At 39.5% G+C, this 16791-nt stretch overlaps 1 protein-coding gene across 1 annotated transcript in view; it reads right to left on the bottom strand.

The window, feature by feature from the left end:
* Positions 1-15780, bottom strand: part of VWA3B (von Willebrand factor A domain containing 3B) — a 236023-nt gene extending 220243 nt beyond the window's left edge. Inside the window, 2 exon segments of the mRNA XM_005575037.5 lie at positions 9657-9884; positions 15563-15780. Coding sequence (XP_005575094.3) covers positions 9657-9852 — 196 coding nt within the window. The 5' untranslated portion in view covers positions 9853-9884; positions 15563-15780.
* Between the last annotated feature and the right edge of the window lie 1011 nt (positions 15781-16791).

Genomic DNA, 16791 nt, shown 5'->3' with positions numbered 1-16791 from the left:
CTGGAAATTAAACAACACATTTTTTAAAGTGTATTCAAGAAAAAAAATCACAGGGGAAAAACTTCAAAGCAATAATATTAATAGCAAAACACTACTGATTGAGATTTGTGGCATTCATCTAAAACAATGCTTAGAGGAATACTTATAATTTTAAATGGTTATATTGGGAAGAAAGGTTTAAAAATAATTACTTAAATTTATATATTTAAAAGCAGGAAAAAGGAATGCAAATCAAGCTCAAAGCAAGCAGAAAGAAAGAAATAATGATGATTAAATCAGATACCAATGAAATAGAAGACAAAGAATTTTAAAAACCAACAAACTAAAAATTTGTTTCCTTGAAAAGGTTATTATATACTGCTAACAAGACTTAGCAAGAAAAAAATGAGAGGAAACACAAATTATCAATATCAGGAATGAAAGAGGTAACATCACTACAGATCCTACAGGTATTAAAAAAGAATCCTATAGGCATTAAAAAAGAATGCAAGAGGTGACATCACTACAGATCCTACATGCATTAAAAGGCTATCAAGGGCATATTATGATCAATGCTTTGCCAACATATTAGAAAATACTGTTGAGGAAAATACTGTTGGTGTGTACATATTAGAAAATGTTGAGGAAATTCCTTGAAAAACACAATTTTCCAAATTGGCATTATGAAACAGAATATCTGATTAGCCCTCTGTTTATTAAAGAAATTGAATTTTTATTAATCTTTTCCCACAAACCAAACTAGGCCCAGATAAATTTCACTTGTCAGTTGTATCAAACATTTAAAGAAGAAATACCAATCATGTACAAATACCATCAGAGCATAGAGGAGGAGGAACACTTCCAAATCATTTTGAATCCAGCATAATCTTGATGCTGAAACCTGACAAGGACATTACAAGAAAAGAAAGTTACAGAGCAATATCTCTCATGAACTTAGATGAAAAAATTATTAACAAAATGTAAGAAATTGGTATTTTTGCTAACATTCATGACTGAATTAGGTTTATTTGAAATAAGAGATAAAACTGCTTCTAGTATTTTTCCTTATATGGGAATCCCACAGGACCTGACTCTGGGAGACCCTACTCAAAATATATTTAGATGGCACAGGGCTGCAGCCCATGTGAAAGGACGTATATGTAAAAAGCACAGGCTGAACCCTGAAGAACAAGGCCTTGACATTTGAATGGGCCTCCAAATCATTCTACAACAACCACATCCCCTAGGTCTTCCTTAGTACCAGAATGGAACAAAGCTGGCAAGGAATTGGTAAATAATCTGGTTTAAAAAATGGTATTAATGGTTGCTCAATAAATATTTGTTTAATTAATTAATTGACTAATTCAGAATTACTGAGTAAAATCCTAGTAATGGAAATTTCCCTGATTGAAGGAGTATTCCTCAGGCACAATGTTACTAACATGTTGGACAGGGCAGTTCCTGCTGAATGAGCTGTCTCATACATTGTAAGACACTCAGTACTCTGGGTTCCCAGGCCTTATATTTCAATAGCATCCCATCAATACATCACGCAAAAAAAAAATATATATATATATATAAATAAATATATATATAAATATATATATAAATATGTATATATATAAATATGTTGTACTTATCTTCACACATTTTCATGCTTTCTGTGGTGGGCAGCACTACTGGGAGCTAAGAACCAACATTCTTGCCAATGCATTTAGGAAAAAGCAGACCATAACACAAAGGTCACAGTAGGAAAACAGTACATTTCCCCTGAAACTTCACACAACTATTGCTTTAATCAGTGGCCTCCAAAAAGGACTTGCACATCCCAGGAGATGAACAAGACATTGGCTGGGGTATCAGTAAATACAAATAACTTCTATTTATTTTTTATTTTGACTCTTAAAAAAGAAAGAACAGAGATGAAGGCAGAGCAAGATGGCAAAATAGGACTTTCCAGTGATTGCCCCCTACAAAAACATCAATTTAAGCAACTGTCTACACACAAAAATACCTTCACAAGAGCTAGGAAAACCAGGTGACAGATCACAGTACCTGGTTACAGCACAATATGAGGGTATAAAAGATAGTTTTACCTTACCTGCATCACCCCTACCTGTACCCCAAGAAGCACGATGCAGAAAAATACCATTACCTGGGCAAAAGACAGGGAAGAAAGAATAGGACTTTATCTTGGACCCTAATACAGGGCCTGACACAGTAAAATCCAGCAGCAGGCAGATGCACATGGCCCTTGACTGCAGGCTGGTACTTGTGGACTAAGCCTCCAGACCTACCCTGGTGCCAAACAGGAACCCATAGCTGCTGTGAGATGGATGCAAGCTCTAGCCCATATCACCACTGGCTGACGACAGTGGCCATGGGCTAAAAAAAACCCACAGTGACAGGCAGGCCTCAGATGCCATGGGCTTCAGTCATGCCTCAGTGTGGCACTAGCCTCAGTGGCCATGGACTTTGGGTATGCCCCAACACTGTATCAGCCACAGCAGCTATAAGAATCCAGCCCAGTGCTGCGCCAGCCTTGGTGGCCATAAGATTCCAACCCAGCACTGTGCCAGTCATCATGGTGGTCCTGGGCTTACGACACCCCCTAGTGTTGCAACGTCTGTAGTGGTCAAATGCTTAGGGACCACACCAGATGACTTGCCCAGAATCTCTGGACAGGCTTACTAGTGAAGGATATTTCCAGACAAAGCCAGACAGCAAAGACTGGAATAAGCTCTTACTTCTTTAATGCAGACATTGATGTACAACCACAAGGATCAAGAACGATCCAGGAAACATGACATCACCAAATGGATATAGTAACATGCTAGTGACTGACCCTACAAATATGGAGATGTATGAACGGCCTGACAACATTTTCAAAGTAGTTGTTTTAAGGAAGCTCAATGAACTTCAAGAAAATACAGAGAAACAATTCAACAAAATGAGGAAAATCATAAGTTACCAGAATAAAAAATGTAACAGAGAGACTGGCATGATAATAACAAAACAGTAATCAGGGAGCTGAAAAATAACTGAACACAAAGAAAAATGCAATAGAGAGTATCAACAGCTGAATTGAACAAGCAAAAGAAAGAATCTGGAATTTGAAGAGAGGTTAATTTGAAAATATACAGAGCAGAAAAAAATAAAAAAGAAAGAGAGGGAATGAAGAAAGCTATGGGACTTACGGGATAGCATCAAAAGAGCAAATGTTCAAGAGGGAGTAGAGAATGATAAAGGGGTAGAAAGATTAAAGAAATAATAGCAGCAAACTTTCCAAACCTGGAGAAAGATATAAATATCTGGTTACAGAAAGGTCAAAGGTCTCTAATCCTTCAACTCAATCCAAATAAGACTACCCCAAAAGATATTATAATCAAACTGTCAAATATCAAAGACAGAGAGAGAAAGCTGAAAGAAGGAAGAGAAAAGAAGCTAATAACATGCAAGGAAGTTCCAATATCTCCAGTTTCTCAGCAGAAATTTCACAGACCAGAGGAGAATAGAATCAAACATTCAAAGAGCTCAAGGAGAAAAATAAAAAGCCCTGCCAATCAAGAATTCTGTACTCACCAAAGCTGTCCTTCCCAAATGAAGGAGAGATAAAGACTTTCACAGATAAACAAAAGCCGAGGGAGTTTATCACTACCAGACCTGCCTTATAAGAAATGCTAAAGGGAATTCTTCAAGCTGAAAGAAAAGGACACTAATGAGTAACACAAAAACATCTAAAAGTATAAAACTCACTAAGTAGACAAATTCAGAATGCTCTAATACTGCAATGGTGGTTTTTAAATTACTTATTAGTAGAAAGGTTAAAGGACAAAACTATTAATAATAATAACTAAAATAATATGTTAAGGGACGTGCAATGGAAAAAGATATAAATCATATCAAAAATTCAAAATTGAGGGATAGAGTTAAAGTTTAGAAGGTTTTTGTGATCAAAGTTAACTTGTTATCAGCTTAAAATAACTTCTTATAACTATTAAATGGTTTTTGTAAGCCTTGTGGTAATCACAAAGCAAAAACCTATAATAGATACACTAAAAATAAAAAGCAAGTAATTAAAACATACTACTGGAGAAAAATCACTTACTACTAAGAAAGAGTAAGAAATGAAAAAAGGATCCACTAAACAGCTAGAAAACAATTAACAAAATGGCAGCAGTAAGTTCTTACTTATCAATAATTACCTTGAACTTACGTTCAAGGATTAAATTTTCAATCAAAATACATAGAGTGGCTGTATAAAAAACAAGATCCACCTATATGCTGCCTACAAGAGATTCACTTAACCTGTAAGGACACATAGACTGAAAATGACAGGACAGAAGCAGATATTCCTTACAAATGGAAACCAAAGGAGAACGGGGTAGCTATGTTTTTATCAGATAAAATAAATTTTAAGTCAAACACTGTAAAAGGAGACAAGGTTATTATATAATCATAAGGGGGTCAATTCACCAACAGGGTATAAAAATTTCAAACATATGCATCCAATCTAATTAATAATTAAGAAAATATAAATAGATCTGAAGGAAGAGACAGACTGCAATACAATAATAGCACGATAATAGTAGGGGACTTCAGTATTCCCCTTTCACATGGACAGATTGTCCAGAGAGAAAATCAACCAGAAAATGTTAGATTTAAACTGAACTCTAGACCAAATACACATACACAGAACATTCTACCCAACAGATGCAGAATACACACTCTTCTCAACTGCACACATAATATTATGTAGGATAGCTCATATGTTAGGTCACAAAACAAGTCTTACCAAATTTGAGAAGACTGAAATCATACCAAGTATCTTTTCAGACCACAATGGTATAAAACTGGAAATCAGCACCAGGAGGAACTTCGGAAAATTAACAAATACACTGAAACTAAACAACATGCACCTGAACAACCAATGGGTCTGCGAATAAATTAAAAGATAAATTAAAATATTTCGTGGGCAAATGACATGAATAGACATTTCCAAAAGAAGATATACAAATGGCCAAAAAACATATGAAAAAATGTTCAACATCACTAATCATTGGGGAAATGCAAATTAAAATCAGGATGATACACCACCTTACCCCAGCCAGAATGGCCATTAATAGAAAGCCAAAAAACAATAGATGTTGGCATGGATGTGGTTAAAAAAAGAAAAAAAGAATGCTTATATATAGGAACACAAATTAGTACACCCTCTATGGAAAACAGTATGGAGATTTCTTAAAGAACTAAATGTAGACATATCATTTTATCCAGCAATCCTACTACTGAATTACTGAGTATCTACCAAAAGGAAAATAAGTCATTATCTTAAAAGGACAACTGCATATGTATGTTTCTCACAGCATAATGCACAATTGCAAAGATATACAGCCAATCTAAGTGCCCATCAATCAATGAGGGATAATGTGGTAGAAGAAAATGTGGTATATACACACCATAGAATATTACTCAGGCATATAAAAGAATGAAATAATGTATTGCAGCAACTTGGATGGAGCTGCAGGCCATTATTCTAAGTGAAGCAACTCAGGAATGGAAAACCAAATACCATATGTTCTACTTATAAGTGAGATCTAAGCTATGGGTATACAAAGGTATACAAAGACAGTGGTATAATGGCATTTGGAGACTCAGAAGTGGGGAGGATGGGGTGAGGAATAAAAAACTAAATATTGGGTCCAATGTGCACTGCTTGGGTTACAGGTGCACTGAAATCTCAGACTTCACCACTACACAATTCATCCATATAACCAAAAGCCACTTGAACTACAAAATCTATTGAAGTAAAAAAATTTATTAATTTAATTAAATTAAAACATTTCTTGAGACAAATGAAAATGGAAACACAACATAACAAAACCTATGGGTACAGCAAAAGCAGTCTAAGAGGAAAGTTTATAGCAATAAACACCTACCTCAAAAAATATATATCTCAAATAAACAATCTAATGTTGCACCTCAAGGAAGCAGAAATACAAAACCAAACAACTTAAACAAGTAGAAGGGAGAAAATAATAGAGAGCAGAGCAGAAATAGAGAATACAAATACATAAAAATATCAATAAAAACAAAGAGCTAGTCTCTTGAAAAGATAAACAAAATAGACAAACCTAGAGCTACACTAAGAAAAAAAGAGCAAAGACTCAAATAAAATCAGAGGTAAAAAAGGAAAAATTACAACTGATGCCACAGAAATACAAAGGATTGTAAGAGACTACTGTGAACCATTATACATGAACAAATTAGTTAACGTAAAAGAAATGAATAAATTCCTAGACACATACATTCTACCAAGATTGAATTATAAAGAAACCTAAAATCTTAACAAACCAATAATGAGTAAGGAGATGGAATCAGTAATAAAAAATCTCCTGGCTGGGTGCAGTGGCTCACACCTGCACTTTGGGAGGCCAAGGCAGGTGGATCACCTGAGGTCAAGAGTTTGAGACCAGCCTGGTCAACATGGTGAAACCCCATCTCTACTAAAAATACAAAAATTAGCCAGGCATGGTGGCACATGCCTGTAATCTCAGCTACTCTGGAGGGTGAAGCAAAAGAATCACTTGAACCCAGGAGGCAGAGGTTGCAGTGAGCCAAAATCATGCCACTGCACTCTGGCCTGGGCAACAGAGTGAGACTCCATGTCAAAAAAAAAAAAAAAAAAAAAAAAAAAAAAAAAAAAAAACTCTTCCAGCAAAGAAAAGCTCACAACTGAATGGCTTCACTGCTGAATTCCACCAAACATTTAAAGAATAACTAATATCAATTCTTCTCAAACTCTTCCCAAAAAATTGAAGAGGAGAGAGTATTTCCAAATCCAGTCTCTGAGGCAGCATTACCCTGATGCCAAAACCATGCAAGGTCATAACGAAAGAGTAAAACTTACGGACCAATACCCCGGATGAACATAGATGCAAAAATGCTCAGCAGAATATTAGCAAACCAAATTTAATAGCACATTAAAAAGATCATTCACCATTACCAAGTGGAATTCACCCCAGAAATGCAAGGATGGTTCAACATATGCAAATCAGTAAATGTGATACATCATATTAACAGAATGAAGGACAAAAAAACCATATAATCATTTCAATAGATGCAGAATGAGCATTTGACAAAACTCAACATGTCTTCATAATAAAAACTCTCAACAAATTATGTATAGAAGAAATGTGCCTCAACACAGTAAAGGCCATATATGACAAACCCACAGCTAACATACTGAATGGCAGGAAAATTGAAAGGTTTTTCCTCTAACATCTGGAAGAAGAAAAGGATGCCCACTTTCACCACTTTTATTCACCACAGTACTAGAAGTTATAGCCAAGGCAATCAGGCAACAGAAAAAAATTAAAAGCATCTAAATTGGAAAGAAAGACAATTAAATTGTCCCTATTTGCAAATGACACAGTCTTATACAGAGAAAACCCTAAAGACTCCACTAAAAATTAGAATTAATTAACAAATTAGTAAAGTTGTAGACTACAAAATTAACAACAAAAATCAGCAGTTATATACATACTAACAGCAAACTATCCAAAAAAGACAAAAAGGAAACCATTCCATCTACAATAGTTATCAAAAACAGATAAATAAAGTACTTAGGAATAAATTTAAGGAGGTGGACTATATCTACAAAGAGAACTATAAACATAGATTAAAGAAATTGAAAAATACACAAATTTAAAGATATTCCATGTTCATGGATTGGAAAGATAAATACTGTAAAAATGTCCACACTACCCAAAGTGCTCTATGGATTTAGTGTAACCCCTATCAAAATACCAATGACATTCTTCACAGAAATAGAAAAAAACAATCCTTAAATTTGTATAGAACCACAAAGAAAGCCAGAATACCCAAAGCAATCTTGAGCAAAAAGAACACACCTGGAGGCATCACACTATCTGGCTTAAAAATATACTACAAAACTATACTAATCAAAACAGCATGATACTGGCATAAAAACAGACACATAGATCAATGGAATAGAATAGACAGCCAAAAAATAAATCCACATATGTACAGTCAATTGATTTTTGACAAGGGTGCCAAGAACACACAATGGGGAAAGGACAATCTCTTCAATAAAAGGTATTGAGAAAACTGTATAGCCACAGGCAGAATAATAAAATTAGACCCTTATCACCACCAAATACAAAAATCAACTCAAAATGAATTACAGCCTTAATTGTAGGACCTGAAAATATGAAACTACTGGAAGAAAAAGGGAAAAGATCCATGACACTGATCTGAGCAATGATTTTTTGGATATGACCTCGAAAGCACAGGAAACAAAAGCAAAAACAAACAAATGAGATTACATCAAACTAAAAAGTTTCTCTAAAGGAAAGGAAAAAAAATCAACAGAGTAAAGAGACAACCTACAGAATGGGGGAAAATATTTGCAAACTATACATCTGAAAAGGGATTAATATCCAAAATATTAAAGGAACTTAAATATTAAAACAAAACTTGGTTTTTAAATGGGCAAAAGTCCTGAATAGACATTTCTCAAAAGAAAACATACAAATGGAGAACAGATATATGAAAAAATGCTCACTATTACTAATTATCAGGGAAATGCAAATCAAAATCACGATGAGCTATCATTTCACTCCTGTTAGAATGGCTAATATCAAAAAATAAGTGTTGGCAAGGATATGGAGAAAAGGATACCCATACACCCTGTTGATGGGAATATAAATTAGTATAGCTATTATGGAAAGCAGTACGGAGTTTCCTCAAACCACTAAAAATAGAACTACTATATGATCCAGCAATCCTACTACTGGATATATATCCAAAGGAAATAAAATTAGTAAGTCAAAGAGATATCTGCACTCTCTTGTTTAGTGCAGCACTATTCACAACAGCCAAGATACGAGATCAACCTAAGTATCCATCAATAGATGACTGGATAAAGAAAACATAGTGTACACACACAATTAAATACTATTCAGCCATAAAAAGGAAAGAAATCCTGTCATTTGCTACATGAATGAACCTCGAGGGCATTATGTTAAACAAAATAACCAAAGCACAGAAAGACAAATACCACATAACCTCACTCGTGGAATTTTAAAAAATTTATCTCATAGAAGTAGCAAGTAGAATGATGCTTATCAGAGGCTGGGGTGGTTGTGGCAGTGGGAATCAGGAAGATGTTAGTCAAAGGATATCCCATTACAATTAGGACATCTAGTCAAGAGATCTATTGTACAGTATGGTGATCATAGTTAATGATGATGGACTGCATTCTTGAAAAACACAGAAAGAGTGGGTAAGTGTTCTTGCCACAAAAAAGACTATATGAGGCAATGCATTTGTTACTTAGCTAGACACAGCCATTCATGATGTATATATTCTTCAAAACATCGTGTTGTACATGATAAATACATACAGTTATATCTGTCAATTTAAAAAGTAGAAAATAAAAAGGATGAAATTAAGCATTCTTTAAAACATGGATTGACAGTCGTATGTCTACTTAATACACATATATTGGGGGCACACGTGCAAGTATTTTCTACTAATACGGATGTAAAATCAAAGCAAGCTCAGAGACCTGTGGTTTTTGAGGGGCCTTCAGAGCTGATGCAGCCACCTCAAAGGCTAAATGGCAGCATGCTGGTTGTTTGTGAGTACTGTACCTTCACAATGTGGGAATCCGATCTGTGACAAAATCTGTTTCAAGGTCAATTTGTTGCTCTTAAGCCCATACAGTTGAAGCCATCTCTCAGATGAAATGAGACTCTGCTCAGCCAAGTCTGTTTTGGTGTTACTCCATCCCTCTTGCCTCTGCAGCTGCTGCTCAGAGATGGTAGAAGATGAGCCTGATTTCTCCATCTCTGAATCAAGATCTAAGTCACAGCAAACTCCTGTAAGGGCAATTGTAAACTCAGACTTCCTGAAAACTTGGAAATAATCTAATGCCAACAGGGGATTGGCTTAACATAGATTATAGTACACTCATGAAGTGGAATGCTATTTATCAATTAAAATTACACATGTATATTTGGTAGAAAAGAGGATACTCACATGAATTGGTAAGAGGTATCCATAAAGTTCAATATTCAAATGTATATATATCCACAAAAACACCTAGAAAGATATACCGTAACAGGTTTAAAGTAGTTTTCTTTGTGTGGTGGTAGTATGTGTGGTTTTTGCCTTTTCTATATTGTTGAAATTTTTGCATTATTTGAATATTTCTAAAATGGGGTTTACTTTTTTTTTTTTTTTCAGAAGGAGTCTCGCTCTGTTGCCCAGGCTGGAGTGCAATAGCACAATCTAGGCTCACTGCAACCTCCGCCTCCCAGGTTCAAGCGATTGCCCTGCCTCAGCCTCCTGAGTAGCTGGGATTACAGGTGCACGCCACCATGCCCAGCTAATTTTTGTATTTTTAGTAGAAATGGGGTTTCACCATGTTGGTCAGGCTGGTCTTGAATTCCTGACTTTGTGATCTGCCCGCCTCAGCCTCCCAAAGTGTTGGGATTACAGGAGTGAGCCACTGAGCCCAGCAGGAATTTACTTTTACAATCAGAAAACTGCAAAGCTCTTCCATTTTGGAAAAAAATAAATACTAGCCCCAGAACCTTCACTACACATCTGTATTGCAGTTATAATCACACCTGACATTTTGCTCCCAACGAGGATGAGAAGGATAAAACCCTGACAGGTTTTTACCTGTCGAACAGGTGTAGTGGCTAATTGGGAGCTGGTGGCGGTTGGGAACCAGACCACAGCTCAGCCCAGCTGGAATACATGTATCCACTTTCTGGATGTTTTATTGTCTGGGGCTTTGCTCTACAATTGGACTTAAGCATTCTGGCCCATGTAGCCATCTGTTCTGGGATCAGCTGGACCCAAGGCCATATGCAACATACTAAACTCACCTAGATCTGCCTAAATATAGCTAGTGTAGGCAAGAGGAAAGGATGGGGCCAAACTATAAGGCAGTCTTAACCCACTCACCACAAGTGGGCAGGGCCTGGTGACCTGGAGAAAGTGTAGAAAGTTCTGCTTACTTCCGTATCCAGAATTCGCAATGCTTGTAAACTGATACCCTGAATTGTAAGACTTTTTAACAATGAAAGTATGTTCTTTCCCTATTTCTAAAACTTTAACTGTATTTCCGAAAAGTTTCACTGTCATGACATGGAAATTCAAACACAAAAATCAGTTGGACCAAGTCAGGGACGCTTTATAAAAAGAAGTGAGAAGTACTATCATTAGCAAGTACTTATTTAACATCATGTTATGTGTAATTTACATTTAATCCTTATAATAACCTTATGAGGTAGGTACTATTCTTATTTTCATTTTACAGTTGAGGAAACCAAGACAGAGAGGAGTTAATTAACTTGTCCACAATCTTACAACTGGTAAGGGGTGGAGTTAAGATTCTAAACCAGGCCATTCAGCTCCAGGATCTGTGTGCTGTGATCTTTAGTGTAATAGAAGCAAGGCAACAACTTCCATTTGTTGGTCCTTTTATATGCGCTAGCTCACAGCTTCTTCATCACCGTATCAGTTACTCATTATTACCACGCCACTTATATTTGAGGAATGGGAAGCTTCAAGAATTTAAAGAACTTGCTCACAGGTTCTGCCACAGCCAGTAAATGAGAAAAGCAGGAGTCAAAGCCATTTCTTAACCACTCTGCTCTCTTTACAATTAACCTCCTCCAGCCAGGTTCTATGGGACAAGGCAATATGCATTCCAGTAGGACTGTATTCTACTAGGGCCCCAGGTCCTTGTCGGAATGCGAATCCTTGTTCTCAGAGCTCAGACTCTATAAGCTTCTTGGCTTATCACTCTCAAGCTTTTAAAGATAATGAGGCTGGGTGCAGTGGCTCATACTGGTAATCCCAGCACGTTGAGAAGATCACTTGAGCTCAGGAGTTCGAGACTACCCTGATTAACATAGTGGAGAACTCATCTCTATTAATGTTTTCTTTAATTAGTCAGGCACGGTGGTGCATGCCTGTAGTCCCAGCTACTTGAGACACTGAAGCAAGAGGATTGCTTGAGCCCAGGAGTTCGAGGTTGCAGTGAGCTCTAATTGCACCACTGCACTCCAGCCTGGATAACAGAGCAAGAACTTGTCTTAAAAAAATAAAGATAATAATTTCCATTTCAAGGTTTATGTGAATTTGTATTGTTCACATAAGCTGAGTTGCAAAGGTATACAAATTATTATTATTGGTGAAGATCTAGCCTTCTTTCTACAAAGGCTCGATTTGATGAGAATGTTACAATATTACTTGGAGAGTATCACGTAGGAGTGGAAAAGTTTAGAATCAAAACTCAGTATAAGCCCATTCTGCCACTTTAAGGTGATTCCACGTCTCTAGGATAGTAATACCACCTGCTCACTCTAACTCCCAGGGCTACTCAAGGAACTGTGCTGATGTATAAGTTATGGGTGGATAAGCACTTTATATATTTGAAACAGCTATGTGCAAATACAAGTCATGGTTCTTTAGTTATTGTATTTTGTTTCATGAGAACCACTTTCATCCCAAGCACTTTTTATCTCCACGTCTCCAATCCTGTTGAGCTAGAAAGTTTAGACTCATAGAACATGAAAACAAGGGCAGACTAATATGCTTCAACTTTCTTTTCAGGATCTGTCCACAAAGACTGGAGCTGAAAATCTTTTACATTTGGTCAGTTGTTCCAAGAAACAAGAAAGGGAAGCTCAGAAGAATTTTTTTTTTTTTTTTTTTTTTTTTACTATTTCGTCATTTCCAGTTAATTTTTCTCTTCCCTGAAACACACCCATCTCCTACAATATTCTTGCTGAAGGGGGTACTAAGCTTAAAAGGGAGCACGTTTACATAAACTGCCCTAATAAGATTTTGTAAGGGGGATTTTGGAACCTTAAAGAGGAGTTCAGAATAGTCACAGCTGTGTTTTTAAGCTAAAGGGACATGTTTTTGATCCCAAAAAAAGGGCAATCAAAAATTCTCCAGCATAGCTAAGGTGCACGCCCCAGTCCCTTTCGCACTCATACGACTTTTTAAAAAATTAATTTTTTAAAAAAGTGTAATTGGCCCTACTGGATCTGAGAACCGGTACGGTTCAGTCTGATTCAGATCTTACCTCCAGGGTTTTGTAGCCTGAGAATATTTGTATTATCTGAAATACAAATGGAATATTTGTATTGTCTGGGGGGGGGGGAACAAGGAAGGAAAGGGGGAAAGGGAGAAAGGGAGAAAAGGCATCTCCCAACAGAAGGAATCGCTCCACTCAAGTGGGATAGGAACTGTTCTGTCAGAGCAAGGAAGCCTGCTGGGAGCCGGGACCTAACAAAGTAGTCCCTTCTCCCCACCCCACCCCCGCTAGCCCGCCTGCTTTCCCACCTCCAAGCTGGTCCCAGACGGTTCTCCTATGCGGAATCTTAGGCTGCAAGGCTCATTTCAAATGCTGCCTCTGCCATTGAGCCTCGCCGGCACCCCTTCGCAACCTTCCGCAGCCCCTCCCTGGGAAAACCCTAACTTTTGCTATGGTACTTCATCACCAAGGTCTCGGGCACTTCAGGCTTGTCCTCACTAGACTTAAAGACAGTTCAGTGACTACGGAGACAAACTACAGGAAGATTCTCAGCACAGGGCCTCATACGCAGCAGGCACTTTGTGTGAGAGTTGAGATGAATAAAAGTGATCACTCAGAAATAAATAAAACTGATTAACTCAGAGCTACTGAGAGAATCCTGATTTTGTTCAAAGAAGGCAAATATCCACAGTGTTAACAAGGCTAATATCAGGAAACAGCTCTTTTAAAAAAAGGGATATATTGGCCGGGCACGGTAGCTCACGCCTGTAATCCCCCCTCAAAGTGCCAAAGTGCCCCCTTGGCACTTTGGGAGGCTGAGGCGGGCGGATCACCTGAGGTCAGGAGTTTGAGACCAGCCTGGCCACCATGGTGAAACCCTGTCTCTACTAAAAACACAAAAATTAGCCGGGCGTGGTAACACATGTCTGTAATCCCAGCTACTAGGGAGGCTGAGGCAGGAGAATTGCTTGAACCCAGGGGGCAGAGGTTTCAGTGAGCCGAGATTGCGCTCCAGTCTGGGCGACAGAATGAGACCCCGTCTCAAAAAAATATAAAGGGATCCCCTTTATATTATTTTCTGGATAAAACTCTGGTATTTATTTATTTACTATTATTCAGAGTTTCCTCAGCTAAGGTTATTATAAATTGGGGAACCGAGGAACCACCCAGAAGTCGGAAACAACATACCGGACTTAAGCATTGCCCTAAGTTTTAGAGGCCATCCCAAGAACCATACATAGAGTTTGGATAGGAAAGTATTTCCTTAGAAGAAGGAGGAAGTGTAAAAGGAAAAACAAGGAAGTGAAAGTCTGAACTGAAGGTGTGGGCAGGCAAAGCTTTGGGGAAAATAGAAAGGTTAAGCTGGCAGCAGTCCAAGGGCCCCAGCTCCCGGAAGCGGATGCTCTTGGGCTGCCCTGGGCGACAGTCTTGTGAAGTCGGCATGCCCTCAGAGAAAAGGTCCTACGTGCTCAGAGGTTCAGGGACGGTGCAGGGTTTAGAGTCCATTCATCCAGTTGAGACATTCAGTAAGCTTCTAGCTACTTTATTATCAACACCCCAAATTTCCTATACGCCTGTTAGTTTCTGAAAAAGAAGTCTGGGCTAGGTGGACATGTATCTTGTGATTTAGGTGAATTTGTGAACGATGAGTGTTCCAGGAAGAAAGGAAACTGGGACGAAGCCTCATGATGGATCCTGATGCAACTGTTCCCCAGAAACCCTGAAACCTCCCCCCATTTTTTCTGCCCTTAAGGGACAAGGCTTGGCCGTGATCATTGGTTCAAATAATGTGGACAGAGAAAACGATATTGAAACGGACTGTCCCACGGTTGAGAAAACAGTCAAGACAAAATCTGAGAATAATTGGAGTGCTTTAGGGGGAAGGTCATTGCTGAGAAGAAACAGAGAGTTTCCAAGAAAACGAAAGGAAAAGCTCTACCAAATGGAAACTAAATCTACTTCTTAAGTCTTATCCCTTGTAAGGAGGGTGAAAGAAAGTGATATGATTGTGAAACCGTGTAAGTGTGGAATGGGCGGGAGCCAGAGGCCTTTCCAGGACAGAAAGGTGTGGGGAGCTTTATTGCAAGCAGATTGCTTTGGCTTTTAGACTATACATATTTATCATCATGTACAGCAAATGTGTTTCTTCTGGTTCCTGTGTTCGCTTCAAAGCCCAGGTGGATTTCATCCCCTTGAATTGCTGGCCTAGGGCAGAGACAGAAACTAGGAAAGCTGCTTCCCCCGCAGAGCGGCTGGGCGTGGGCTCGGGTGAGAGTAGGAGGGGCCGGTACCTTGACCCTCGGCTTGCCCCGGATAGCGGACGATTAAGTGGGCCAGGCCAAGTCACCGAGCTTTCCTGGTACCGTTTCCGCATCTGTAAAGTGGGCGTGTGGTCCAGCTCGGAAACGGCATTTTTCCAAGACCTCCCCAGGCGGCTCGTGGGAAGGCTCGGCACCTGGGCGGCCCTGGCGCGGCAGGGATCGCTCCCACACTTACTAGGCAACACGTCGGGGGGAAGACGAGGCGGCTCCCGCTCAGCAGTCACCCTCCCATCCTCCCGGGCCCGCCTGACCCGAGCGGGCGGACGAGGTAAGCATCCCGTTGCTGAGGCAGCGATTCCTGCGAGCTACGGCTGCGCGCCGGCGCGAAAGACTTCGGCTGTTCTAGGTCTCTGTGACCTGCGCCTCGGCTTCCGAGCGCGGTCTGTTGACAACGGCGTCTCCTGGACACGGCCAATCACAGCGCGGCTCCCTGAGCCGGCCCCGCCCACAGAGCGCGCCCTCACTGGGGCGTGGACTGGGCACGTGGGGTCAAGGGGGCGGGGCGCGGGCTGGGGCGTGGGGCCAAGGGGGCGGGGCGAGGGCTGGGGCGTGGGGCCAAGGGGGCGGGGCGCCCAGGCCGTCCGCGATCCAGGTGCGGAAAGCCGGGGGTGCGGAACCACCCCGGCCGGGCCGGGCAGACCTCCACCCCAGACTCCCAGGCAGAGGCCACGCTAGAGGGACAGGGCGGATGGCGTTGCCCCCTGCGCCTACTGTCAGTGGGAAAATTAACAACAGCGGAGAATATGAATGAATGAATGAACAAACAAATACACTGATGAGCTGGGGTGGAAAGCTAGGGTGCGAGCAGATGGGGGAGGAAGGCGCCAGACGCCAAGGAGAGGCGAGAAGACTGCGGGAAACGCTACAGACGAACTTCTGTTCATACTTTTCAGTGTGCAGAGAACTGACCCCTGCGTAGTTTTAATTTTCACCTCAGCACTGTGAGGCGATGCTCTCTTCCTTGCACAGTTCAGAGAAAGAAGCTTTAAAAGAGGTGGGGCAGTTCCTTGTAGACAGATAGGAGGGACAGGGAGCTGCGATTTTGAGATTGTGGAGGCAGGGGCTCGGTTGCCCAGAACATTCTTACCTGTTTGACATGAATATTCCTAGAGGCATTATTTTCTCCATTCAGCTTTGTTTTTAACCTTTGTTTCGGTGTTACCTTATCAACTAAGCAAAAGGCTCTAAATATATTCCTATTTTTCCAGTCACTAGGAAATAAAATTGTGCTTATGAAAAGTATCTTTAAAATCGTAATAAAAGACCCCACAGTAAGTATTGTTTTTAGGTTATTGGGATAGTAAACGATTTTGGATTTTAAAATTGAAGAACTGGCCAGATCATTTGCAGGTTTTTCAGTCAAAGATCTAGTAAAACATAGTTAATGTTAGAACTGAGTAATTC

Source organism: Macaca fascicularis, chromosome 13, assembly GCF_037993035.2.
Source record: "Macaca fascicularis isolate 582-1 chromosome 13, T2T-MFA8v1.1".
In the NCBI taxonomy this organism is placed as follows: domain Eukaryota; kingdom Metazoa; phylum Chordata; class Mammalia; order Primates; family Cercopithecidae; genus Macaca; species Macaca fascicularis.
Note: the sequence above shows the minus strand (reverse complement) of the source record. Positions and strands in the feature narration are given on the sequence as shown.